Source organism: Leptodactylus fuscus, chromosome 6 (genome assembly GCF_031893055.1).
Source record: "Leptodactylus fuscus isolate aLepFus1 chromosome 6, aLepFus1.hap2, whole genome shotgun sequence".
NCBI classification, from domain to species: domain Eukaryota; kingdom Metazoa; phylum Chordata; class Amphibia; order Anura; family Leptodactylidae; genus Leptodactylus; species Leptodactylus fuscus.
In genome coordinates, this window is record NC_134270.1 from 46,176,420 (window position 1) to 46,204,193 (window position 27,774).

At 42.0% G+C, this 27,774-nt stretch overlaps 1 protein-coding gene across 1 annotated transcript; it reads right to left on the bottom strand.

Moving 5' to 3' along the window:
* Positions 1-1,813: 1,813 nt before the first annotated feature.
* LRRC38 (leucine rich repeat containing 38) lies at positions 1,814-22,790 on the bottom strand. The gene is made up of 2 exons (XM_075278502.1): positions 21,888-22,790; positions 1,814-2,190 (listed from the first exon to the last, which is right to left on the bottom strand). The coding sequence occupies exons 1-2, from the start codon at positions 22,513-22,515 to the stop codon at positions 1,949-1,951; spliced, it is 870 nt and encodes a 289-aa protein (XP_075134603.1). The 5' UTR covers positions 22,516-22,790; the 3' UTR covers positions 1,814-1,948.
* Positions 22,791-27,774: the final 4,984 nt, after the last annotated feature.

The window sequence follows — 27,774 nt, forward strand, 5'->3', positions numbered from 1 at the left end:
AAAGAATTAACAGTCATAATGTTCAGAAGGATTTTTAGGATGAGGTTGTTCTTACGTGTAAATCGGATCCAGGAAGCACTTTTTTTTCCGATGTTATATGACGCACAATTGATTAGACCTGTTAGATAACCCATATAGTGTTATCCCTCTCCATAGCCATAAATAAAAACATGAATAACAGATCATTAGACTGAACTAAATAAGCACATTATGGCTAAGGCCCCACATATCGAGCCGCAGCCAAAAATCCTGCACATTGCGTTTTTATTCCGCAGAGATTTCCTCAGACGACTTTCTGTCTCTATTAAACCTATACAGAAAACGCCATGTTGAAAATAACATAATATACTTTTCTGTAATGTGTGGATGGAATTAGCAAGAATCCCATCTACTTTGCAGGTACTGTGAAACGTCGCAATCTTTGCCGCGGTGTTTACGCTACGTGGGGCTTGGCCTACAAGTCTTATTCACATTCCTATTCATCTTTATGAAGATGAGTGGCACTTGTTTGTCTTGGTCTCCAGTCAAGAACAAGAAGTTAACCTGCATTCACACGACCGAGTTTTAGTTGTGAAACTTAGTCCGTGTGTTGGCCTGATTTACTGACCTGGACAGTATCCCAGGAGAGAGACTGCTACCATAATAGTTATGTATGATGCTAGGAGTCTCTGCGCCCAGCGACATACTGCCCAGTACTATAATCACTATAGGGCGGTATGTCATTGGGAGGCAGGGACTCCTAACATCATAGATAACAGTATTTCAAGGATTCCCTTTCCATGCATACTATTCAGGCTGGTAAATCCAGTCAACACATGGCTGAAACTTGGGTGTGTGAATGCGGGGTCAGAATACCTCATACCTCAGCAATTATAAAGGTAACAGAGATCACCCCATGTAACTAACGTTTATGATCAATCTCATTGATCATCATTAGAAATGAGCAAACACTGTTCGTATCAGCCGATCCGAACAACACGCTCCCATAGAAATGAATGGAAGCACTAGTGACGCCGGCCGGCCGCCGGCAAAGTCAGCGTCACAGGTGCTTCCATTCATTTCTATGGGAGCGTGCTGTTCGGATCGGCTGATACGAACAGTGTTTGCTCATTTCTAATCATCATATGCCAGAAGGAGTCTTAGGACATGACTCAGGTATTAGCTAACTAGAAGGACCTTACTCTAGACAGGTCTATTTCAGCCGGTTAGGCCTCAAGCAGGGCTCTTCTGGCTAGCTATGCACATTGGCATTTAACACTGAAATACGATTTCTCCTTAATGAATAAAAGGGGAAACCCAACTTAAAATATTTTTTTTATACATCACAATGACATATCAGGGATTGGCATTTTACCAAATTGAAGAGGCCAGTGGCGCAATGTAAAGTGCTTGTACACCTGTGGACCTAGTTAGGGATATGGACCACAAGAAGCCACCATTGATATCAGGGTTTTGGAAAGTAAGGGTTTTATGTATATTGGGAGTAATTAACATATAAAGACTTTACCACCTCCACCATTTTTTTTTCTTTCTATAAAATAGGTGCCCCATCACTTATTCTCTAGCCATCACCATTCCTGAGCAATAAGTCCAGGTAATTCTGGTGGCTCATATGATAATTCACCTCTGTACCGACAGGTGGGTGGGTTCAGGCAGAAACATGCAAGAGGGCTCTGGCCCAGGACCACCCACCTGACCATAGACAACCTAATTAGCATAGCAGGCACCAAAACCAACTGCACTGATTTCTTGGGTACGGAGGGACTGTAGAAAAAATTGCAAATGCTCTGGAATTAGTGGAGAGGACCTTTAAGTAGACCAACTAGGTAGCCGGTTCTATAAAGTGAAGACAATTCATTCTTTATAACCAATGGGCCATTGTAGATGTATGTGGTCCAACAGGATAATATTCTTGTTATCAAGATGCGCAAAAAGCATAGCGACGTTCCTAGTCATCATCCTCATCCTCATCTTCATCCTTGCTTGGGGCGCATCTTTGGAAACAGTGCACAGTGGTAGCCAGGAAGAAGCTTGAAAAAATGGCAGCAATGGATACAGCAACTCCAGAAAATATAATGATTAAAAAATCTGTTAATGATAAGGTGAACTTGCATTCGCTGAAGCTGATGTCTGACAGCTCGTGAAGGAAGACTTTACGATCCTCTAATGTGCACTGAATTTCTTCCACACCTAAGGAGAGTGGGACAAAGGAGAGGAAACTGTTACATTTTTACATACATAATCCTCAAAGGAATTGCCCAAGATTAAAAAAAGAGTCTATTTTATTGCAACAAACAGCGCCACTCCTGTCTATAGACTTTGCCTTGTATTGTAGCCAAATCTTAGTGCTAAAGTGTAAAAACCATTCTTTCCCCTATCATATAGGGGTTCTTTGTTGAACATTTATGTAACACACTTTTAGAGAAAAAAAGCTCTTAAGTATTCCCTAGCAGCCCCCTAATGGAGCTGTTACCAAAGAAAATCCATACACATTTGTACTGGCCAATATGTAGAGTTGTAGGATATGCCAAAGGGGTGGGATTGTCACTTGAAATGGCTGTATCTCTGGTTTTATACCACTTATACAGCGTACAACCCAGTAGAGGAGACCGGAGAGTGAGAGTAAAGATGACACTGGCTGTTCCACCTGCTAGGCCCAGGACACTCCTCACTCACTCCAATCCCTCTCCAGGGCTTGTGCACAGTCAAGGGGGGTCCTGCAGCACTACCGGATAGAGATGATAGTGGTCTTGTTTCTCCACAGGGCACTTCTAGTTGAGAGAGGGGAGCTCTCCTAGCTGAGCCGCTGTAATGGTGTTCAGAAGGGCCCTTGTTGGTGATGCAGGCACGACTCAGGAGTCCAGTGTTGCAGGGTAAACCAAATAACTTTTTATTAACAGCTTGAAAAGATTCACCAGCAGCTTGCAGATGGGTTACAGATATACTTCAATCTCCAAAGCCTTGGTCATAGGAGGGTTGCCAGGGATAACACAGACTCTGCTGAAATACTTCCAATACTCCTCCTCTCGTACCACTCCCAAAATCAGTAGATAGGGGTTGTAGCAGGGCAAAGAGACCTGATAGGGACCTGGGTACGTGGAAACTAGACCCGAACGAACTACTCCTGTCAGAGTGATAGCATTAATTTCTTGATATGTAATGAATGAAGCTGTTGATTCAGTACAGTAGCACTCACTGCATGATACCCAACTGTGATGAAATGAGGTCCCTTCACACAGCTGTTTTCAGTCTGGGAAATACAGCCCAAACATGGCCATGTTTCTGAGGCCCCAAGATACAGCCAATGTCATCAAGACCTATCTTCAGCATAAAGAAGAACACGGAGTCCTGGAAATGATGATATGGCCCCCACAGAGCCCTGATCTCAGCATCATCCAGTCTGTTTGGGATCTGAGCTTAGTTCTCCAAGATGTTTGTGTAAGGAAAATACCCCATGTAGTGAAATGCAGTTAAAAAAAACAGTAGGAAAAAAATTCAGTGAAAACACCTATGATCATGGACTATGTAAGGGTGCATGCACACTACGTAACGCCGGGCGTGTATGAGAGCTGTACACGCCGGCATTACAGCAGACTGCCGAACACTTCCCATTCACTTCAATGGGAGCGCTCGTAACAGCGGCGTTTACGAGCGCTCCCATTGAAGTGAATGGGAAGTGTTCAGCAGCCCTGCTGTAACGCCGGCGTGTACGGCTCTCATACACGCCCGGCGTTACGTAGTGTGCATGCACCCTAACACATGACCATGGACTGATTTTTATCCACTGCGAGTAAACAGAATGAATGACATCAAGCAGAGATCTAGTAAACTGTGAGGAATTGATACAGAAAGTATATTGGAAAATTGTACAACTTTTCATTACACAAACAATAACATTTGTCTCTCAATATTGGTCTGAAACTGGACTGTTAGGATGACGGATATTTCTGCTGGGACTGTGCTTTAATTGCCTTGCTTCCTATATGTTTCTGACATTTCATGGAATCAATAATACCGAAATATATATATCACTTTTAGTAGCATCAATTGCCTCTACATCCATTCATTATGCCTGTAGTATGACTTGGGTTCATAGCTCCCTTTTATATGAATCTATAAATGGTTGCCGTTAATGTGCATTGTGTGACATTCTGCAAAGTTATTATGTTCTGCCACAAAGTCATCTATAATAAAGAAAAAAAAACTGCAATATATTTTTTCACCACTAGAGGTCACTTAACTTGTGTATAGAAAGCAGCTTGTGTTCCTTGCTTGAAAGCCATGCTTCTATAAGGCCTCTGTTCACACGTGTATCAGGGATGTTTAGATGCCTATACTCTCTATATGCAGATGCAAGTCATCTTGTTTGTTTTTTTTCATATAATTTTAAACGGTTGAGGCTGGTTATTTACAAATAGTGAAATAGTGTAGGCGATTGCTGGGGTAGACTGAGGAAACAGTGGGTTTCTGTGCAAAAACTATTAGTGGGTCTAATGTTCCTTGGCCCCTAATGGGACATTTCTTTATGGCCCCCTAGAGCTGGAGCAATATTAGTGGCAATAGGAGGAGGTTGCATCCTAACAAGATAGCATTATATTCTGTGGGGGCCAGTAAAAGTTGCAATATACTGTGAAGGCCAATAAAGGGGGCATTTTACTGTCAGAGTCAGCAAAGGGGAATATACTATGTGAGGGCCAGAAAAGAAGGTATTATTCTGTGTGGGGTCCAATAAAAGGGGTAGTAGTTCTGCATAAAATATGGAGGTGGGTAACTCAGAGAGTCTGTTATTTTACTGGACCAAACTACACAGTATGCTGAACTACTATGTCCAAATTTTTTGACCTGCAATTGGGGAAGTTCCAGTAAAGAGGGTGCATCCTAAATCACAAGCCTACCCCTGTTTATCAGTGCAATGCTTGTTAACATAGGAAAGAAATTGCACCCTTTAATTGTCACCTGGATGGCTCTGCCTGGGCTCCTGCATGCTTAATTGCTTTGGCAGCAGGTACAATTTTTAGGGTCAAATATAAGGGAATTAGATTTTCCATTATAATGATTGTATATAGAAGCTGTCTGTACACCGCAGGTTGATAGAGCGCAGACTACATTACTACTACTCCTCGTGAAGTGGAGCGGAGGAGCAGGGGATTGTGTGACCGGTGCCCATTCTATGGTGCTTCATGATCCTTTAATGACTACTTATAAATGGAAGCAGAGAAACGTGAGGAAAGTGTAATTTGCCGCCCTGGGGTTATCGTCCTGTGTTCTTATGTGACACGTCCTCGGGAATTTAATGGGATGCCACAAGCCCCTGTTTCAGTTCTGAATCCTGAAGAAGCTTTTGAAAGGGTTGGTTTGGTATTACAAAAACATGCCTGGTTTCCATACTTAAAAAGATTGACACTTCAAATATAGGGACATTTAGGTCCCACTCTCAGACTGCACCTGAGCGAGCTCAAATCACACACTTATGGGCATGGTTTGTATTCCCTAAATTGTCAGGATTGGCTCCAAAAATTCTGGAATGTCTGCCCAAATTCTGGATATTGAGGGTAAGTTCAGATGGGGTCTTTTAGATCGGAACCTGAGGTGGAGGCCGCCTCAGGTTCCGATCCAAAAACCGGGTAGCCGCGACTGAAAGCCAGTGCACCGCCATCCAGGCGCGCACTCTGCTCTGGATTAGGCCCAATGAATGGGCCTAGTTGGGAGGAGGGAATGTCTTCAGGCCGTATTGCAAGGCGACTCGGCCTGAAGGATGAGCATCTCTCTTCTTTTTTCCGGGAGCCGGAAGAAACAGCTCCCGGAAAAAAGACCTGAGTGGCTCCCATTGATTTCAATGGGAGCCATCTTTTTGGTCTGGATTTTGAGGCGGATACGGCCTCAAAATCCTGACCAAAATACTCTGTGTGAACTTACCCTTAGCATCTAAGGATTTCTTTCAAAAACATGGCCAAAGCAGCCATATTTTTATGTTATAGTAACGGGGTACATGTCTGTTGTAGTGGATTTGCCTCAATTAGGCAATTCTCATGTCATTTTGGCATAACAATCATATGGCCATTTTAAAAACAAGTATATGCCTAGGGTTGTAACTAGCAAAGACTGGAACCCCCCCCACACACACACGACATAGCACCCACTTTCCTGGCACACCCTTTTTCATGTCCCCCACACGGTAAAACGCTCCCTTTCCTGGCCCTACACATTATAATTCCCCATTAACACACAGTATATTGTACCACAGTGGCCCCTTCAAAAAGTATAATGTCCAACAGTGGCCTTTCCACACAATATAACGTCCCATAGCAACCCTCCAGATAGTATAATATCCCATATTGGCCCCTACGGTTTTCGTTATGAATTTTGCTAAAATTTTTGACTCGACCAACCCTGAAATTTTTGAGTTTTACCACCCACTGAAGAGATCCCAGAATATAATGAGCAGAGGCCCAGGGGAGGTGACCAAAGATTTTTTTTAAAAAAAAAAACCCTCACTTCTCCTGAGCTCTGGCTTGAGTATGCTGACCTCTTCAATGATGTCACAGACTACATAGTGACGCCGGTATGACCCACGAGATCACCAACAGACTAACCTCGCTCAACAAATACTCAGTACTGCCTCAGCCGTACCTTCAGCTTCCAGGAGGACCCATGCGTGCCAAATAATGTCAGCGGACTTCTGACACTATTCAGTGTCAGCAACGTGATGTGGGACGCAGGGGACCCCTGAGGGGAGGAAAGGGGAATGGGGGCAACTGTGGGCAGGAACAGGAAATGGCCTATTAAAAAACAAAAAAGGCAAGGGGCCTACCAGGCAGTTGCTATGGCTGTTATAACGATAGTACCACTAATGGTTATGTCCTTGAAAAACAGAATATACATATGACACTATAATCGAACATTATTCAGGAATTTCCCTCTACTGCCAGAATTTTATCATTTTGGCGTCCATTCCGTTCCGCACGTGAGCAAAACCACGCTCACATATACAGCGCTGCACCTCCCATGAAGCGACCTGAAGCGAGCGCTTCAGGCGGCGCTATGCCAGGGCCTCAGGGAGGGCGGCATTTTTGGTTACCTAAGCCAGTCCAGGACAAGCTGTCCTGGACTGGCTTAGCACCGAGCGGTGGTTTGGGGAGGCCACTGGAGCAGCGCTGCTCCAGCGGCCTCCTCTCACGCTCAGGCAGAGAGCAGGTCGTCTCCGTGCCTGCTCTCTGCCGGCGAACGTAGTTTGCCTCGGGCGGCGAAAGGGGCAGGTTCACCCCTGCACATATAACCTCAAGATTACGCAGCATTAGGAATCTTGCTTTCATGATAGGCCACATGTGGTCGGGGTTTCATCAGCATGTGTCTGCCACTACATTACAGTAAACCTACACTGTCTACAACAAGGATTTTTGGGATAATTTTTATCACCAACCTGTCCATTTCTTAGGGATGTAGCACTGCCAAGAATATTCAGCAATGTTAATATTTGGCTGGTGGTGTTCTTCAAGTGACAGATATTATACCCAACGTTGCAGGGTATATATTACTGCATTGCTAGGCAAATCTGCCCTTCATCTGAAACATTTGGATGGTAATCTACGTAGAACTTCTAATGGCAGTCATACTACCACCCAGCTTTCCTTGGAACAGATAAGACTGACAGCTGAATTTTTAACATTTTTCCAGGAGAGGAGAACTGAAGGACTTATATTTAAACTGGTGTAAAATATTGACTTGCAGGGAACAAGACACCACTCATGACTACAGTAGGTACTGAGATTTTCTACATCCTCAAATGTCTACTTATAATTGTAAAGGGAAATCTGAGAAATGTGAGTTTCTCCTGACCTGGGATTGTATTTTGCAGTTGCTCCCAGGTGACTGAATTCTTAGAAATCCTGGAAAGGTCATTGGTATAAACGTGTCTGGTTTATGTCTCACATGATTTTGTACTTCTTAGAAAGATCAGAGCTCAGTGGGTAAGAGCGCTGACAGCTGTGACGTTGGCTGGAGACCTGAGGCTGTATGTGGATTGGGACAAAAACCTTATTGATTATATTAATAGTAAAGCGGTTATATCTTCATCGTGGATTAAACCCTATTTACTCTCTGGTTGTAACCTGAGGCCAAAAATCACAAAAGAGCAAAGTTTAAAGGGGTTTTCTAACACTTAGGATAGATCAGGGGTAGGGAACGTACGGCTCTCCAGCTGTTGCAAAATTACAACTCCCAGCATGCATACTGGCTCTGCTGTTCTGGGAACTCCCATGGAAGTGAATGGAGCATGCTGGGAGTTGTAGTTTCACAGCAGCTGGAGAGCCAAAGGTTCCCTACCCCTGGGATAGACCATCAATATCAGATTAGATTGGTAGGGGGCCAACACATGACATACCCCCACTGATCAGAGAAAACCAAGAGGTCCCATCTGCACACTGAAGTTGTTAGTTGTATTTCTGCTTTGTACATTATTTGTGTGTGAATTATCTATGCACACTATTTGTGAGTACAGTGCACATTATCCACAACCATGTCATCATCATGTGCTTAATTCTTGTACCTTTGACATCCCTTTGGGCATTACTGCCTTGTTGTAATATACATTAGAATTATGCATTAAACTAGCACTGTGACATCACTGTACAGTCTGTGTGCATTAAAACAGTATTGTGACATCACTGTGTTTATATTCCTTGTACTGTGACATCACTGTGCACAAAATCTCACTATGTACTATGAGATCACTGGGGCTATTATCCCTGTACTGTGACATCACTGTGTGCATTATCCCTGTACTGTGACATCACTGTGTGCATTATCCCTGTACTGTGACATCACTGTGTGCATTATCCCTGTACTGTGACATCGCTGTGTGCATTATCCCTGTACTGTGACATCACTGTGTGTATTATCCCTGTACTGTGACATCACTGTGTGCATTATCCCTGTACTGTGACATCACTGTGTGTATTATCCCTGTACTGTGACATCGCTGTGTGCATTATCCCTGTACTGTGACATCACTGTGTGCATTATCCCTGTACTGTGACATCGCTGTGTGCATTATCCCTGTACTGTGACATCACTGTGTGCATTATCCCTGTACTGTGACATCGCTGTGTGCATTATCCCTGTACTGTGACATCACTGTGTGTATTATCCCTGTACTGTGACATCACTGTACTTACAGTATTCGTTTTTAATCATCTGCTATCTATTGTTTCATTGCAGTAGGTAGTGGCTGATAATTTGCTCACCTATCCACACTTGTGTCCAGTCCGGCCTCCACTGCTGTATGTATTACGTTACATTCAGCAGTTCTTCAGTGTCTGGTACAGTGGAGGCTGATATAGACAGGAGAGTGGATAGGTCAGTAAATTATTGGTCACTAGTCATATACTGTAAGGAGAAAAAAGGGGGTCATATGCTGTGTGGGGTACAAAAAAGAAAGGGGGCCATATACTGAGTGGGGGGGGGGAGAAAGGGCCTCATATAGTGTGGTGGGACCCTATACTGTGCTGGGGCAAAAAAGGTGGCTTATATTGTGTGGGGGCCAAAAAAAAAGGGGCTAAATTATGGGTTTGGGGTTAGAAATAAAGAGCGTTAGTGGTCACAGCAGTCGCCCTTGCGACCGGGCCTCTAAAAGTGGGCCTCATAGGCCCTTTCAACTCACTACTGTCTCCAGGTGTAGGGAAGACAACCATAAGGATAATATGGCCATGGTGAAAATAAGTTTGACATCCCTGCATTAGAGAACAAAAGTTGGCAGAGGAGTGGAGACAAAACATATGTATTTCATGTTCTAATCTCACTTTTGAAGCTGTTTAATGGTGTTGTCTTTTTACAAGTTTCAATATGGGGCCCCTTACACCACTGAAAATAGGAAATTATTGACAATGTGATTCCCAATACCCAGCATAGCATAAATGACTTCACTGCACCTCTACATTTAGCAATCTTCTGGCATTCAGTACCATAGACACATGTCTGGACACTGAGTAACTGAACCTTATAGGGTCTCTCCAGTGATCGATATCCTATAATATTGCAAAACCCAATAGTATAATGCCTACAGTATTGCATATCGTACACAAGTGAATACTTTCTATATATTCCGCTCCCTGGCGGTGTGAGAACGACTGTAATTAAATAGAAGAAGTCAAAGTTCCTTGAGATGTGACAGATCAGCCATGTTCAGTATCAATAATTCACCGGTCTGGCCTCCATTCCCTGCAGCAATTTCCAGACCTGCAATTCTGACCAAGGCTATTTGCTTTTTTCCTGGCACAGTCCATGTGTCCATACTATAGGGGAGGAGGATTTACATCGAATTCTGATCTGCTCTAGCTGGGGCTCATTTACTGAGTTGTCAAGGTTTATATGTAATTTACAAAATCCTTACAGGGGTGTACGAGGTTTAGAAAACCATGGATGTTATCCCCTGCAAACAGTGCCACCTGTTTGTGTGTGATATTTGTTTGTTTGTGATATTAGACACTAGTGTAAATGTGGGACACATTTTGATACTTATTTACTTATATTGTAGTATTGCAGCAGGAGGCCGATGAAGGTGAAAAAATCAATAAATAAAAACATACTCACCTCTCCCCAGTGCTCTGGTGTCCCAGGCTGCTGTCTGATCCCCGAGGTACCCCAGGACTTTACCAGTGATAGTTCCCACCGCACGTTACTGCTGTGGCCAACCAGTGGCCTAAGGAAAGGACATAAGACATCATTCATGTGCCTCAACAGTCACGTGTGGTGAGTACTTCCGCCGGAAAAAAAACAAACCTCAAGATGCCTTGTGGTCCAGACAGTAACATGGTACACTGTAGCATCGGGGATGGGTGAGTATTTTTTTTCACCTTCCCTGGCCTCCGGCTGCAGTACTATTGTCACAATGTAAAAGCTATAACTTTTTCATTATAATGCCGACATAACCATATGGGGGCTTGTTTTTTGTGAAAAGGGTTGTGCTTTTCTATTGCAACATTTTGGGTAATATTTAGCTTATTAACTGTTTTTTAGCAAGATGGCAAAATAATTATTTTCTAAATTTTGCGTAGTGCACTGGTCATCATAAATGACATTTACCTTTATTCTTCTAGGCAGTACAACTACAATGATAACAAGCTTATATTTCTGTAGTTTTTATGCTGTACACAAAGCTGTGTGGAGCTGTGAGGGCTTGTTTTTTTTATTTTATTTATTTGTTGCGGGATCAGCTGTCATTTCTATTTGTAACATCTTGGGTTATATGTGTTACTGAAAAACAGGAATTTTGTTGCGGAATTTTATTTTTTATACTGTTCACCATGTGGGATAAATGACTTGTTACAGATGCATCAATACCAAATATATATTTTATCATTATTATTACCGGTATTCTGTTACCAAAAAAAAAATAATGTAAAAAGAGCTCTTAGGGCGGGTTCACACCTGTGCCCAATCTCCGCTTTGCAGTTTTCCGTCTTCTGCCCGAGAAAAAGGACAGGAGACGGAAACTGGCAGTCAGTTTTCAAACCCATTCATTTGAATGGGTTTTTCAAAGTGTCCGCCCATGAGCGTCTTCTGGTCTCCGCTGCGAAACCTGTTTTTTTTTTAACCGGACACAAAGTCGGACATGCAGGACTTTGTGTCCGGTTAAAAAAAAAAAAAGTTTCGCCGCGGAGACCAGAGGATATTCAAGGGCGGACACTGACTGCCGAGTTTTTGTCTCCTGTCTAGTTTCTCGGGCAAAAGATGGAAACCCACAAAGCAGAGACCGGGCGTAGGTGTGAACCCGCCCTTAGTGGGTTTTTTAATTTATTTTATTGTTTTAGTTCATAGTCTACAACATTTTTATTTTATCATACATTTGTACTAGGCCCCATGCTGGGATTTGAAGACTAGGTGGCACAATTTCCACTATAGTACATTGCAATGCAATAGCATTGCAATGTAGTATAGTTTACAAACTGAAAGTGAAAGTATATCCATAAGACTCTTCTATACGTAGAGTGATGTGGGGACCTTCAGTAGCCACCCCATCACCATGACGTCGTGAACAGCGTTTTCATCCCTTGCAGCTTTGTGTTACAGCTGACATCCTCTCCCAATAGTGTTGGCTCAGCACTGGAGCTGTGCTATCACATCAGTTGGCGGAAACAGGGACCTGCCTCTCGACAAAATAGCACGTTACTGCACAGCAAGAGGTCCATAGCTGTTATCACCAACCTTTACAAGGCTCCAAATGACATACTGTTTTTCAATGTACTATTACTACATAACTAGGTCATATTGGGAAACAGTTCCCAAAATCCTGCACCAATCTGTCTCAAAAACAGGTGGGGTTTGTACATTTCAGTAGGAGGCTTTTTGTTTTCACCAACCAAAAGTTGCTTTGAAGACTTGCCAACAGAGGACTGGGAAATCTGCAGGAGAATAACCTGAAGTTCTAGGGCCGCAGGGCATAACCTGTGCATAACAGAGACCCCATCTACCACATGATGCCCTATTGCATAGCTTTTCCAAAAATAAAGGAAATATTTTTCTTTTAAGTAGTGTACTAATGCTTGCAAAGAATAGAAATATGAATATTAAAATGCGTAATAAAAATCCAATAACTTACATGCAATTTAAATCTCCCAGTGCCAAATATATATTAAAAAAAATCAAGGGAATATTGCTATAAAAAATTCATAAATTAATATAAAAGTCCCAAACAGTTCCAATATTACAAACCATAAAGGAGAAAATAAATGTAGAAGACTGTGATGTACTATTCTGTAATAATGTGCATAGTCATAAAAATACAATGTATAAAAAAGCATTACACAATAGGAAGATCTTGTCCTGATTTGTATGCTGTGTACATTGCCCATAGAGTAGATATAAATCTAATGTACTTGTCTTCACCTTTACGCTGCTGATTATACTATTATTTACATGCACACACATCCTTTTTAGACGTCTTGCAATGTTAGCAGGATTACATCCAATGCCAGGAAGGGTCGCGCCAACTGATGACCAGATTGTGTTCCGCTCTACATCTGCACAAACAGAACTTCCTCAAGGTTTAACCTTGAACACAACCTCAAAAAAGCAGAATAAACAAGGTTTCTGTTTCACGTTGACTGTACTGTATGATAAAGAAGTTCCCAGTCCACAAAGAGATTTTGTACTATTCCAGTACAGTAGTATGGAAAGATGTCAGGGTTCCAAGTTTTAGGGTTACCGGTCCTTCACCAACCACCATGAGTCATGGTAGATGAAATAAGCCCCAAATACCCAAACAATACTGCAAGAGAATGCATTTATAATACTGCCATAAATTAGCAAAACATTGCAATATAGTGCTCAAATAATATACCGTGCTCAAATAGTAGCAAGAAGATGCCAATCTGCAACTGATTGAAACTACCCATATAAAACCATAAAATATGCTCAAATTACTAATGTGCATAGCTGAAAAATTGTCATGTAGCACAGAAACAATTCAGTCATATATTGTATACACGGTAGTATATCATATATATATATATATATATAATATATATATATATATATATACACTATCATACAATATATATATTATATATACATACAGCTGATCATTTAGTACATGCTGAGGTCATCGAGTAAAACCATCTATCCATCATCATCCATTAGATTGTATATGTATATTGCCATTCTGTATTGTCACAGTAAGAGTAGTTTTCCTTTAATAATTTGCCTCATAATGTATTATAATAACAACTCAATGCCTAAAAATGTTATTTCCCAAAATTTCACTTTTACGATTCCCAACTTTGTCAACATCCTAAAGTAGATATAATCTCATTGTGAGCTACAATTCTATTAGAGACAATCTAGAAATGTGACTGTACATAGAAATATGTGAAAATGGCTTCTATTGTTTCTGAATCTTTTCCTGGATTGGTTTTCAAGTTTAAAAGCCGACTACTGAGCCTTATAATGTGTTTTAGGATATGGAGCTTGAAATATTGCCCTTGTGGGATTTAGTACAGTGCACTATGATGATGGCATCAGGGTCAATCTGGCCCAACAGAGTCTGGACACAAAAGTTCAACAGAACACAACAACATTGGGACAGAACTTCGGAGTTGTATATACTGGTAGTCCTTGGGTTACGACGGTCTCGGGTTACGATGTTTCGTGGTTACGACTAGAGATGAGCTTGAAAGTAAAGCTCCCTCGTAACAGAAAGCTGCCAGCACTCCTGACTAGCAAGGACGAGCCTGCGGCAAATCAACGCTGGTTCTGCAGCAGGCTCGTCCTTGTTAGTCGGGAGAGCTGGCAGCTTGCTGTTACAAGGAAGCTTACTTTTTCTCATAGGAATGAACTGACCAGTGTTGATTGGCCAGTGTACAGCATTCGGCCAATCAATGCTGGTTCTGTCAGAGGCTCGTCTGTGAGGAGGCGGAGTCTAAGATTGGACCACAGCAGTCTCCATTGTGGTCCGATCTTAGACTCTGCCTCCTGGCCAGCGTTGATTGGCCGAATGCTGTACACTGGCCAATCAACGCTGGCCAATGCATTCCTATGAGAAAAAGTAAGCTCCCGCATAAACGTAAGCTGCCAGCTCTTCCTGTACAGTACGTGATTTAGTGTGCAGCGGCTCGGAACCGAGGAAGACTGTACTGTACTGTACTGTATATGGTAAGTCTTCCTCAGTTCCAAGCCACTGCACACTAACTTACGTTGATCCGTTCCTATGCGGTGTCGTATGGTATGTTTCCGACTTACGTCGAAATTCGGTTTACAACGCCGCGTAAGAACGGATCAACATTGTAAGTCGAGGACTACCTGTATAGACAAAAACACCAGATCGTACGTCACCTACAAGCCTAGTATATAGCAATTCCAGAAGATACAATACTGATATCCGAGTTTAAAACAAGTATTGTCCATCATATCTACCGCTCAGAAGTGGAAATGAGAATCTGGTCCGATATATGGCTGCAAAACGTGCCGTTTTTGAAGAAAGGTGTGCAGCATTTAACCCAATTCAAAAAATTGATGTGTGAACCAAAGAATGGAGCAGCTGTCCTATGACAGCAGGTTTCTTCACCCAACTGCTAACCAGCATTTATGGGGATCAGGCTCATGTTCAGTTCATTGACTGATATATGTTGAAAATCTATGAACCATCCTTTGAAAAAAAAAACTCTGCTTGAATGACTACAGTACAGTTAACCTCACTATCCCAACTTCCCAACATAGGCCAGTCCAGATGATTGACATGTGGACTAGTCAGACTAGAGAACTGCATGTGCAGCAAGAGTAGTCAAACATAGAAACAGTATATCACTGGAGGCTTAGTGATGTCACAGTACAGGGTTAACAGACATTGATGTCACATTACAGGTATATGCAAAGAGTGATGTCAAAGTACTGAGATGATAAACACTGATGTCACAGTACAAGGATAATGTTCACTATGACATCATGGCACAGCAATAACACAAAGTAATTTCAAAGTACAGGGATAATGTTCACAGTGATAGCATAGTGATATCATAGAGGGAAAAAAGACACAGTGATGTCACAGTATAGGAATTATAGACACAGTAATGTCACAGTATAAGGATTATAGACACATTAATGTCACAGTATAGTGATAATAGACAGTAATGTCACAGTATAGGAGAAATAGACACAGTAATGCCACAGTATAGGGATAATAGACACAGTAATGTCACAGTATAAAGATAATGTTCTCAGTGATATCACAGTAGAGCGATAATAGCAATGCCACGGTACAGAGATAATAGACACAGTAATGTCACAGTACAGGAATAATACACACAGTAATGTGACAGTATAGGGATAATAGACACAGTAATGTCACAGTATAGGGATAATAGACAGTAATGTCACAGTATAGGGATTATAGACACAGTAATGTCACAGTACTGGGACCTGCGATAATGTCCACTATGGCATCATAACACAATGATATTACACACAGTGATGTTACAATTGATTAGAAGCTATACTTAGTATTATTGCAGCTCAGCCCCATTCATTTGAATGGGGCTGAGCTGCAAAGAGCCCATATAATGAAGGAGTGTGACATCACTGACTTGTGAGTACCACTACTGCTTCAAGCAAATACTCAGGTGTCGGACCCCCACCAATCAGATTTTTTTGACCTTTAATAAGGAAAGGTCATCAATCTGTAAGTCCTTGAAATCGACTTAAGGGTGCATTCACAGGGAGTAACGTGCCGCGTCACCTGGCACGTATATGCCGTGTGAGATTTTGAGCGCCGTATACGCTCCCATTGATTTCAATGGGAGCCTGGATCGTATACTACAGAATGTAACATGAACAATTCCTTTAAGCCTCCAGTCCTCTGCAGATTTCCAGATGGTTACTTGTGTTTCTGATACATTTTTTATAAGAAAAAAATATATAATCAAAATTTTATAACCTAAAATTGTTCTTTAGAGTTTGATTGTCTGTTTCCCCCTCTGTAGCTTGCACTTTATTAGGGACCCTGCAATAACAATGTATCAAAAGATTTAGCAACATAAAACTTGTCACATCTCCTTGACAGTTTCCACGGCAACTGCAGTTCAGTCGAACTTTGCATGCAATTGATCTCTCACAGGGGTCTTAAGCCTGCACCAGCTGAATATGAAACACAGAGCGTTGAATATACCCAAGGCAATGTAGCGAATCTTTTTGTATAGTTAAATGGCGATTTTACAGCGGTATTTTGTGGCATCTACTAGAAATATGTCTCTGGAACAGCGGACAGATATCATGGCAGAAAACATAGAGACATTTAGTATCTGCAGTATTGCAGTCTCCTAGTAAATGCACTGCCCAGATTGTAGATCAGACATAGGCTGGAAGCCTAAGAACCTGCAGATAAAGGCCTACATACCTGTCTACATACCTAGCATTAGAGCAGAGCACACAACCACTAGGGGGCACATGACCAGGAGGATTACTAAAGGTTTGCAGGCCCGGGTGCAGGCACGCAGTTTGAGCCTCGCTGTGCTCCTGCCTGACAAATGTAAGCCTCTTCCCATCCATATATTTTAGCAGCATGTATATTTCTCTTTCTTTCTCTATCTGGGCACAGTACACCATCAACATGTGTGTGTGTACAAGCTCCTGTTCATTCCCATCCCCTATTGGTGCCTTCCACACAATAATTGTGCCCCCTTTTATGCCACAGCCTTATTCCACCAAATACCTCTTTGACTATATGCTATCTGGTCCAATAAAAGGTTCATTTACTTCTTTCTGACAGTGGAAGTCTGTGTAGTCTAAATCTTCATCTTGTCTCACACCAGTGCACTAGATGTCAGGGGTGCACAGTCTGACAACCATAGGAGGAAATCACAAAGAAGGTCAAAAAAGTTTAACCAGCTTTAGGCCTGGTTCACATCTGTGTTTGGTATTCCGTTCGGGGGCTCCGTGTACTTTCATAAGCTCACTACTTGCCAATACGTTCGGTATTTCGTTCGGGAGGTCCCCATGCGGACTCCTTGAACAGAATACCAAACGCAGATGTGACCCGTTCAGTGGGTCCCTAAGCAGACCCCTAACCAGAAACCCATGCACAGATGTGAACCGGGCCTTAGGCTCCATTTCTGAGATCTTTATGTTTTGGTCAATATGCAAATAAGCTCGTTACTCTTTGCTCCAAACGATATAATTTGCATACTGATAAAGAAAGCAATATCTCAGCAGGGGAGGCATCGATTCACAAGGGGAAAGCTCTGCTTGATTCAGGGGACCCCAAGCTTTTTCACACTGTATAGGTCACTATAGGTCATCAGTGGGGTTTATAAGTCAGATCTTGCACCGATCCACTACTAAGATTTACTGAGATATTAATCAATATAGAATATTGCATCTATGTAGACTAAGCGTTTACTTGTGGTGACAGGAGAACGGTATGGCCAGTGACAGGAAGGGTATGACAGGACACAATTAGCACTGCTTTAATTAATATGTCCAATGTGGCGCGCACATCCATCAATCACGAGGGCTAGGACACTGGATTATGGGATTTCCACAACCTGTTACCATTGGACATTCAATCTTAGGAGCTTCGTGCAGATAATGAGATAATATAATTGGGATCCATATACAAAGCTGGCGGTTATTTAAAGGTCCATAGGACGTCGAGAATATAATGATTTTCCATCTCGCAGCCCTTGGATTTGCTGATTTATATATCCATGGCTGAAACAGATGGTTGAGCCAGTACTGCACAAGAACAAAAATCATCAGCTAGTTGTTGCAGATTTTATGCAATACACTGAAGTTATGGAATATTAGTACACATGTAGCAGAGCTGAGTGGGTTATTTGGCTCGTGGCTGTTTTCTTTATGCATTGTCAGATCTCACTGTGTTGAGGATTTTTGCATCCAGCCCTAATTAGTAATATCATGAGTTGCGCCAAATGACAAACTCGGCTGTACTGTGTCCAAGCACGGTATAAGAGGATTAGGTAACCTATGTAACTTACAACATGTAGTCCTTCTATTAGGGGTGTAAGTGATAGCCCATGGCCCTGGAGCAAAAGCTGCATAAATTATCTTCCCAATTGCCTCCCATCTGTACATTATAGCAGCATTTACTTTTCCCTTTCTTTCTCTGTCTGTGCCCACTGAAGCTTCCCATCTTTCCTTCCCCTTTGCCCCCCCACATAGTAACCATGCCCTCTTTTGCACCACGGCCTCTTTCTTAGGATTCCTCCTTTACTATATGCTGCTGAAAAATGGCTGTTCTACCATGAAATGTTAAAATTTCTCCTTTCTGGCAGTGGAAGGCTGTGTATTGTAAAATTTCTCATTGCAGTGCCCCAGAGGTCAGGAGTTATAAATTTACAATGCACTGACGGGCAGCCAAGGAAACCAGAAAGAAGAGCAAAGAAGTTTATCCAGCCCTAGTGTGGTAAGGGTGACCTATGGACCTCCCTACTTCTAGGCCAAGTTGCAGCTGCGATCGCTGCAACCCCTATAGTTATGCCAGTTATAGTTAGGCAATTTTAAATGAAAATCTTATTAGACAATGTACTTGCAAGTTTCATGAAGATCTTCCATAAGTCCTCCATGAAAAATTGTAAAAAAAACCCAACCCTTCTACACTGCTTGTAAGTGACCAGGACCATTTAGTACTGAACAGGATTATGTCAGAATCAAGAGGACCTAGACCCTGGAGTCTGTGGAGGCGGATATTCCACTGGACATCAGATATGGGTTAACCCTTTCCTTCTCCTTGACCACTAGAGACGCTGATGCTACATTAGACCACTAGGTATATGATCATCAACACCTCCACTACCCTAAATCCCAAGGGATGATGTCAGTAATGCTTAAACTACTCTAGACCACCAGGGACATTAACCTTAATACCTTTACTACCCTAGACCTCTCAGAATAAAATGAACAACACTTTATACCAATATCTAAACCACTAAACCATTGGCAGCATTTAGTATTAACTAGGAAATAATAGATGTTACCATCTATAGTACGTATACCTATCTATGGTTGTGGTCTCTGATCTCTGGGCTTGCTGTGATGATACTTCAATGTCCTACTGATGTCAGGGTGTTGCAGTTTTACCAGGATGCAGACCACATTGCTTCAAACATTACACCTGGTGCAAAGAGTAATGTCCACTAAGATGTGACGACATCTTTATAGTCTCACCCCATATGTCATTAGCTCCACCTAGTGGGTCATCTTACTCCAAAATAGGCAGAGGGTGACACGTGGATCTCAAACCTCTGGTAGGGTTCCAACCAGGTCAAAGAACCAGCTATATTAAAGAAGGTTTGGTGATATGCGAAAAAGAAGAGAACATGGCTGCCAGTCCCCAGTATGCAAATGTGGCTACATCAGAAAAAAATGTTCTTGATCCTACACGAAAAAACCCTTAGGAGGATTCCCCCTTTAATTGTAAATCTGGTTTTCACTGCCAATATTTAAAGACAAGTTGTCAGAAAATCTATTCCTAAAGGTCTTGCCCTGTCAAACATTCACTGAAACATTGATGCAGTATCCTAAGGGAAAACCCCAGTAAAGGGCACTTTGGCCCATGCGTATCTAATCGGGACGTCCCCTACTTGGGATTCCCCATAGCTAAGATAGGCATTGTAAATTCCATTCATATGAAATAATGGAGCTACATAAAGCTCCCCTGTTCTTGTTATATGGGTACAAGACCAGGAGAAAAATTCACAAGAGATATTTAGAGAAGCCCTTGATGTTCTTCTACGTACACTTGTGGAGTGAATAATATGCATTTGGGGCTGATATCAGTATATTCTGTGCACAGTCTGGAATAAAGACATGACACATGTTCTAGTCAAGATTATAGCGATAGCCGACTGTCCTGGAGATATTGTACAAATGCAATACAAACTTTAGCTTTAAGTAGGAACATCTAACCACAATGTACTTAGCACTGTGTAATAGGACCTTAGTGTTTTGTCTCCATCAGTAGGATCACAGAGTTAGACTGGCGTCTTGAATTATAGAATGCAAATATTCTGTTAATCTCATGGTCAAAAATGAAATATTCCATGACTATGTTATACAATATTTATGTTTAAGCTCGCTTTGAGCAAGGTATCCATAGATGGTGGCCATAGGCAGAAGTACAGTTTGGCACATCACTATGTAAATCTACTAAAAGTTAACAGACGGACAGACAGTGTACGTCCTGATCCATCCCTATAGCACTTTATCTATCACAGGCTACAGCAGAACATGTAACAACACTAAGTCCTCCTTTCAAGCTACTTTCAAAGTACAAGGACATCTACAGAGCTCATGTGACAAGCAATTGATGTTCTCCTTGTCTTTATAATGTAAATGGATCTGGCATTGAGGTTGTAGGGTTCTAAAAATGGAATAAAATAATAGTGATTAGAATTTTGATGCGTTCATCTAGGTGTAATGTAAAACAACTCTCATACCGGTTATGTGGCACATTTATGGGTTAGTGACCCTCTTACTAAGATGTTACTGGCGATGGAGATGGTTCCCAGTCCATCTTGTATGGTGTGGACAATATTGGCATATGGAACTAGGTAACAAAAATAAAATTGGGGTTATTTATTGGGTCAGTGAGTTCATAACTAAGTCATAAAATTAGCATATTTGGGGTTTTTACTTCTGGGATCCCAAGTTTTATCAGGCACTTTATCAAATGTGCGATGAGAGACAAATTTAGGGTTTTTAGGAGTTAAATTAAAGAGGCGGTAAATGTAACGGGGTCTCATGGAATTTTATAGATAGACTGTGATCATGTTGTTACCTTCAGTGTGAAAATGGGGAAATGGATCTTTCATTTCTGAAATTGGTTGAAGTCTTTAGTTGTCCTTAGAAATTAATATATGGAATTTTGCGATCAATGTTATATTTGGCAACGTGTTGACCAAATTGACTATAGGATTAACCTGTTGGGATGTGTTCTGGGGTGATAGAATTTACTGATCATATTCAGAAATGGTAAGTCCTTACACTCTGGGCCTCCTCTCATTTCATTCTAGTAGGTATTTTAGATGTTCTTATAGTCAGTTAGCCACAGTTATTTTTATTACGTAGCATTGCTGACATAGGACTAATGTATTACACAGTGCTATACCACCATTCACATCAATCCCTGTCTCCATTGGAGCTCACAATCTAATTCTAATCTCAGGCACACACATTATGGCAAATTGTACAGGTATGTTTTTGGAGTGTCAGTGGAAACAATACAACCCAAGGTAAACCACACAAACAGGGGAATAATATGAACCCCATGCAGATGTCGTCCTTGGTCAGATTTGAACCCAGGACCCGAGTGCTGCTAAACAACAGTGGTGGTAATGATGATGATGATGATTGTTATAAATTATGTAGATATTTTTACCCACCTTTTTGTAGTTTATTAGAATTTTCATCAATCCAAAAAAACAAGTTGGCAAACTCACAGTCACATATCCAGGGGTTCCCCTCTAATCGGATAGTCCGTAGCGATGGCAAGGATTCTAATGCACTGACACTTAAACTTTGTAAGTTATTGTCATTCAGTTCCAAGACTTGAAGAGACTCCAAGTTCTCGAAGGCATCCTCATGTACCTCCGAAAGATTGTTGTTCCCCAAGCTTAACTTTATCAGCTTCTCCGCCGACTTAAAAATCCCAGCATCGAGCTGCGTCAGATTATTGTAACTTAAATCCAGGAACACCAGCCTGGTGGAGCTGCTGAAGGTGCCCTCTTCCAGAGAGGTCAATGAGTTGTTCCGGAGATCCAGATAGACCAGATCCGCATAAAACAAGAAAAGATCCGCCGGGATCGATTGGATGTGGTTGTTGGCTGCAAGGAGTTTCCTTATATCCAAGGGGAAGAGATTGGGGAGGCTTGGAAGTCCTTGGTCCCTGCAATCTATTGTGTGATAGTCCAAACATGTACAAACGGAAGGGCAAAGAAGACCCAGAGGTAAAATGAGCAAACAGCAGAAGCAAAAAAGAGGTGAAATGCAGAAATGGAAGCATGGCAGCATTGTAAAGGATTTAAAGCAGAGAGTGGTACTAAGACAGAGACATGGTGCATAGCTGAGCAGCAATGCCCGGTACTTGTGTGTGAGTGTATCCTAGAGATCACATATCATCATAGATCAGATAGCAGCAGACTTGGGGGAGGGGAAACAAACAGTGGGAATGTTCTATGCATGGAAAATGTATCTCCACTATTGTCGAAATGCAGCCAGAGTCTGTGCTTCGCTGCTGACCAGCTCTCCTCCTTACATGCTTCTGCTCAGGTTCCAAGGATCCTTTTCTTCTCGCTACAAGTCCACATTTACTCGCATCATTTGATCACCTGTGGTGACATTTAGGGTGACATTGTGCTTTGTACACAGCATTTAAAGCAGGAAAGTGTTGTAACAAATCACACATAGAGAAGGCTTGATAATTCATCACATGCAAACCTGCTGCCCCCAAGCTTCCCAAAATGATCATTTATGACGGGCATAGACGGCAAACACATTACAGCTTTTGGGCCTGCAGATCTAGGGATGTTTTCGATGCCAGATGTTTTGCATTGAATTCCCTCCACTATCACCAGAAGCCAAGTTTACATGGTGTTAAGAGAATCTCACTTGGGTCGGTGATTGGTCGAATGAATGTTCATTCCCAGTCATTGCCCCTTCTAAACATGCAGAATGATCAGGCGGCGAATAAAAAAACCCCACTCACTGGTTATTTATTGCATCTTAGATCTGTATACAAGGGAAGAGGTTTAGACAATGTAAACAATGCACCTCCAGAGGAAAAAGGTGTTTGAAAGACCAAGCCCAAGAACAGGCGATGATTGACAAGTGAATATTAAATTAAAAGAGCATCGATCGATTCCCTACATCATGAATTGGTGCTTGGTGCAGGTAATTCATCTGCTTGAGTAAAAGCGCCTTTACATTGACAGTAGATGTTATATAAAGCCTTTACATTGACAGTAGATGTTCTGTAGAGCCTTTACATTGACACTAGATGTTCTGTAGAGCCTTTACATTGACAGTAGATGTTCTGTAGAGCCTTTACATTGACAGTAGATGTTCTGTAGAGCCTTTACATTGACAGTAGATGTTCTGTAGAGTCTTTACATTGATAGTAGATATTCTATAGAGCCTTTACATTGACGGTAGATGTTCTGTAGAGCCTTTACATTGACAGTAGATGTTCTGTAGAGCCTTTACATTGACACTAGATGTTCTGTAGAGTCTTTACATTGATAGTAGATATTCTATAGAGCCTTTACATTGACGGTAGATGTTCTGTAGAGCCTTTACATTGACGGTAGATGTTCTGTAGAGTCTTTACATTGACAGTGGGTGTTCTATAGAGCCTTTACATTGATAGTAGATGTTCTGTAGAGCCTTTACATTGACAGTAGATGTTCTGTAGAGCCTTTAGGTTGACTGTAGATGTTATATAGAGCCTTTACATTGACAGTAGATGTTCTATATAGCCTTTACATTGATAGTAGATGTTCTATATAGCCTTTACATTGATAGTAGATGTTCTATATAGCCTTTACATTGATAGTAGATGTTCTATATAGCCTTTACATTGACAGTAGATGTTCTATATAGCCTTTACATTGACAGTAGATATTCTATAGAGCCTTTAAATTGACAGTAGATGTTCTGTAGAGCCTTTACATTTACATTAGATGTTCTGTAGTGCCTTTGCATTAACCTCTTCAAGACCAAGCCTAAAAGTACCTAGATGACCAGGCTTCATTTTTCAAATCTGACATGTGTCACTTTATGCGGTAATAACTTTGAGACGCTTTAAGTTATACAAGTGATTTTTTCAAAAAATAGGAAATTTGTTGGAAATTTGGGGAAAAAATCGCAGTTTTCAAAATGTGAAATGCTCTGCTTTTCAAAGAGATAGTCATATCACACAAATACATGAATACATATTATCTACCATATCTCTGATTTATATTGGTATCATCTTTTAATTGTCCCTTAATGTATTTTGGACATATAAAGCTTACAAGTGCAACAGCGATTTTTCCAAATTTATAAGAAAATTTCCCATACTAATTTTTTAGGGGCCACTTCAGCTCTGACAGAGATTATAAAGGCCTATATAATAGAAACCCCCATAAATCGCCCCATTTTCAAAACTGCACATCTCAAGTAATGCAAAACGAGTGATTATGAAGATAATCTTGTTTCCCTTAGTCCTAACAGCGGCACAATGTGGGGTATTTCTGCCCCTGTGTGCTGGTAGGACAGGCGGATATTTAATTAGCCAATCAAATGCGTGGCAGGCCCTATAAGAGGGCACAAGAACCTCCCCTCTGCGTGTAAATACAAAAGTACCTCCATTACATTTATATACAGTTTTATACATAAGATATGATTCCCAGGGTGGGAAATCTTGTGCCGCTGTTAGGACTAAGGGAAACAAGATTATCTTCATAATCACTCGTTCCCTGTCGTCCTCAACAGCGGCACAATGTGGGGATATAGCAAGCAGGTCCCCAAGATGGGTGGGACAAACCCATGACCGAACTTAAACTGGTCTGGGCAAAGGCAGTGGAATCTGCCACTTGGTCCTTCAGGCGGTAATGCCGAATGAAGGTGGATTCAGATGCCCAAGAGGCAGCTGCATATATTTGGTCCACAGACAAAGCACTTCTTTCTGCCCGTGAAGTGGACACTGCCCTGGTTGAATGGGCATGAAGGAAAGATGGAGCCGACAGCCCTTGGGCGGTATAGGCGACTCTAATAGTCTCGGTAACCCACCGTGATATTGTAGCTTTGGCGGCTTTGGCGCCCTTGTTTTTCCCCGTGTAGCTGACCAACAGGTTTTCAGTCACCAGGCCAGCCAGCCTCTTAATTCTGGCCGGCTGGAAGTGGGCGGAGCCACAATCAAAGCAGGTGAGGCAACCTGCCCAGACAACTAACCCTGTAATCAGGGGTCTGCAAAGATATACATTCCCCCCCACCAAGAGGCCCTTAACACGGGCACTTACCCCCACATCTCCCCGTCTTTTCCGGCCTTTAATAAGGCCTGAATCTTCCCTGAGTGAGCGGCCACCAGCGCCAGGCCGTTGCCATGGCGCTATGATACTTCCGGCGAAACCGGAAGTGCGCGCTTACAGCGGCCGGCGGGGAACAGGATACACAACAGTGTGGTTCCACCCGCCGGCAGTCCGCGCGGCCACCAGAGGCGGCATGCGGAGTCCCCGGACTCTCACCAAAATGTCAGGTAAGTCACAAGGAGCAGGGGAAGCGGAGGAGAGGGGGGGCAGGGGGGATAGAGGGGGGTAGCCACACATGGCTAACAAGCACCTTCTCCCCGCAGGGCACAGAAGGTGACAAGAAGAAAACAACCGCTCAGGAGGTGAGTGATCCTGCTGAGCTTCTCTAAGAGGACACAAGTCCTCCCACCTGTCCTCTGTCCACACAGGACAGAAAAAAACACGCAGAGGGGAGGTTCTTGTGCCCTCTTATAGGGCCTGCCACGCATTTGATTGGCTAATTAAATATCCGCCTGTCCTACCAGCACACAGGGGCAGAAATACCCCACATTGTGCCGCTGTTGAGGACGACAGGGAACAGCATATGTGAAGTTTGTTAACCCTTTAAGCATGTCACAGAAATTAAAACAATGTGGAGGTGAAATTTAAATATTTCATTTTTTTTCAATCAAACATTCATTTAGCCCTAAAAGAAACACATTCACAAAGGGTTAAAGGAGAAAATGCATCTGACAGTTTGTTGTGAAAGTTCTCCCGAGCACATAAATACCCCACATGTGGGTGTAAACTGACATTTGGGCACATGGCAGTGCATGGAAGGGAAGGAGCGACACTGAGGGTTTGAAAAGCAGATTTTGCTGGAATAGTTTTCAGGTGCCATGTCTCATTTGCAGAGCCCCTAAAGTACCAGTATAAAGGAAACCCCCCAAAAGTGACCCCATTTTGGAAACTACACCCCTCACAGAATTCATCAAGAGGTATAGTGAGCATTTTCACTCAGCATCCGTTTCACATATTTTATTAACATTGGGATGTGTAAATGAAAAATTAATAGAATGACACTTTTTCACCAAATTTTTCCATTTCACAAGGGGTTAAAGGAGAGAACACACCCCACATTTTGTTAAACAATTGCTCATGAATGTGGCAATATCCTATATGTGATTATAATGTACTCTATGGGTACCTGGTGGGGCTTGGAATGGAAAGAGCGCTATTTGGCTTTTGGAGGGCAGATTTGATGGGATTAGATTTCCGTTGCCATGTCGCATTAGCAGAGCCCCTAGAGTACCAATACAATGGGAACCTTCAAAAGTAACCCCATTTTGGAAACTACACCCCTCACAGAACATATCAAGTAATGTAATGAACAGTTTGACCCTACAGCTTTTTCACAGATTTTATTAACATTGGGACCTGAAAATGAAAAATTTGTTTTTTTTCAATAAACCGTCAATTTAGTCCAAATTTTTTTATTTTTACAAGAGGATAAATGAGAAAAAGCCCCCAAAGTTTGTTACACAATTTCTCCTGAACGCAGCATTACCCCATATGTGGTCATAATCTGCTGTATGGGAACATGGCGGGGCTCAAAATGGGAAGAGTGCGTTTTGGATTTGGAGGGCAGTGCTTTGTATTGGTACTGTTTTGGGGTACATGTGACTTTTTGATCACTTTTTATAGCATATTTTGTAAGGTGAGATGGCGAAAAATCATTACTTTTGCCGGGTTTTTTTGCGTTTTTTTTTTCCGGTATTCACTGTGTAGGTTAAATATAATTTCAGGGGTTTTTTATCAATTGTAATTTTTATCGAAAGGATTTTCAACGAACAAAAAAAAAACAACAAGGCAAAAGCCCAAGAGGGTAAAAAAGGGCACTTATAAAACAATGAAACACAAAAGACAAGGTGAACACACAGCATAAAGAGAAAGACATCAGGGAGGGGGGGATCAGAGACCATTCAATGCACAGTAAGCGTCCCAGGATGACCAAACAGCTTGAAATGCATCCAAGGTGTGGTTAAGGGAAGCCGTCAAGAAGTCCATGCTATGCACGTCTAAAAGACGCGCCACTAAGTCAGGACCAGTAGGGGGTAGAGTACGCTTCCAGTGTAGGGCAATGAGGGTTTTAGCCGCCGTACACAGGTACAACAACAATTTAGATGTATGTTTACCTAAATGAGGGGGGGGGGGAGATTGAGCAGGTAGATAAGAGAGTTCAACGGGACCCCTCGAATAAAGAGAGCCTCTGTAAGGGACTGCA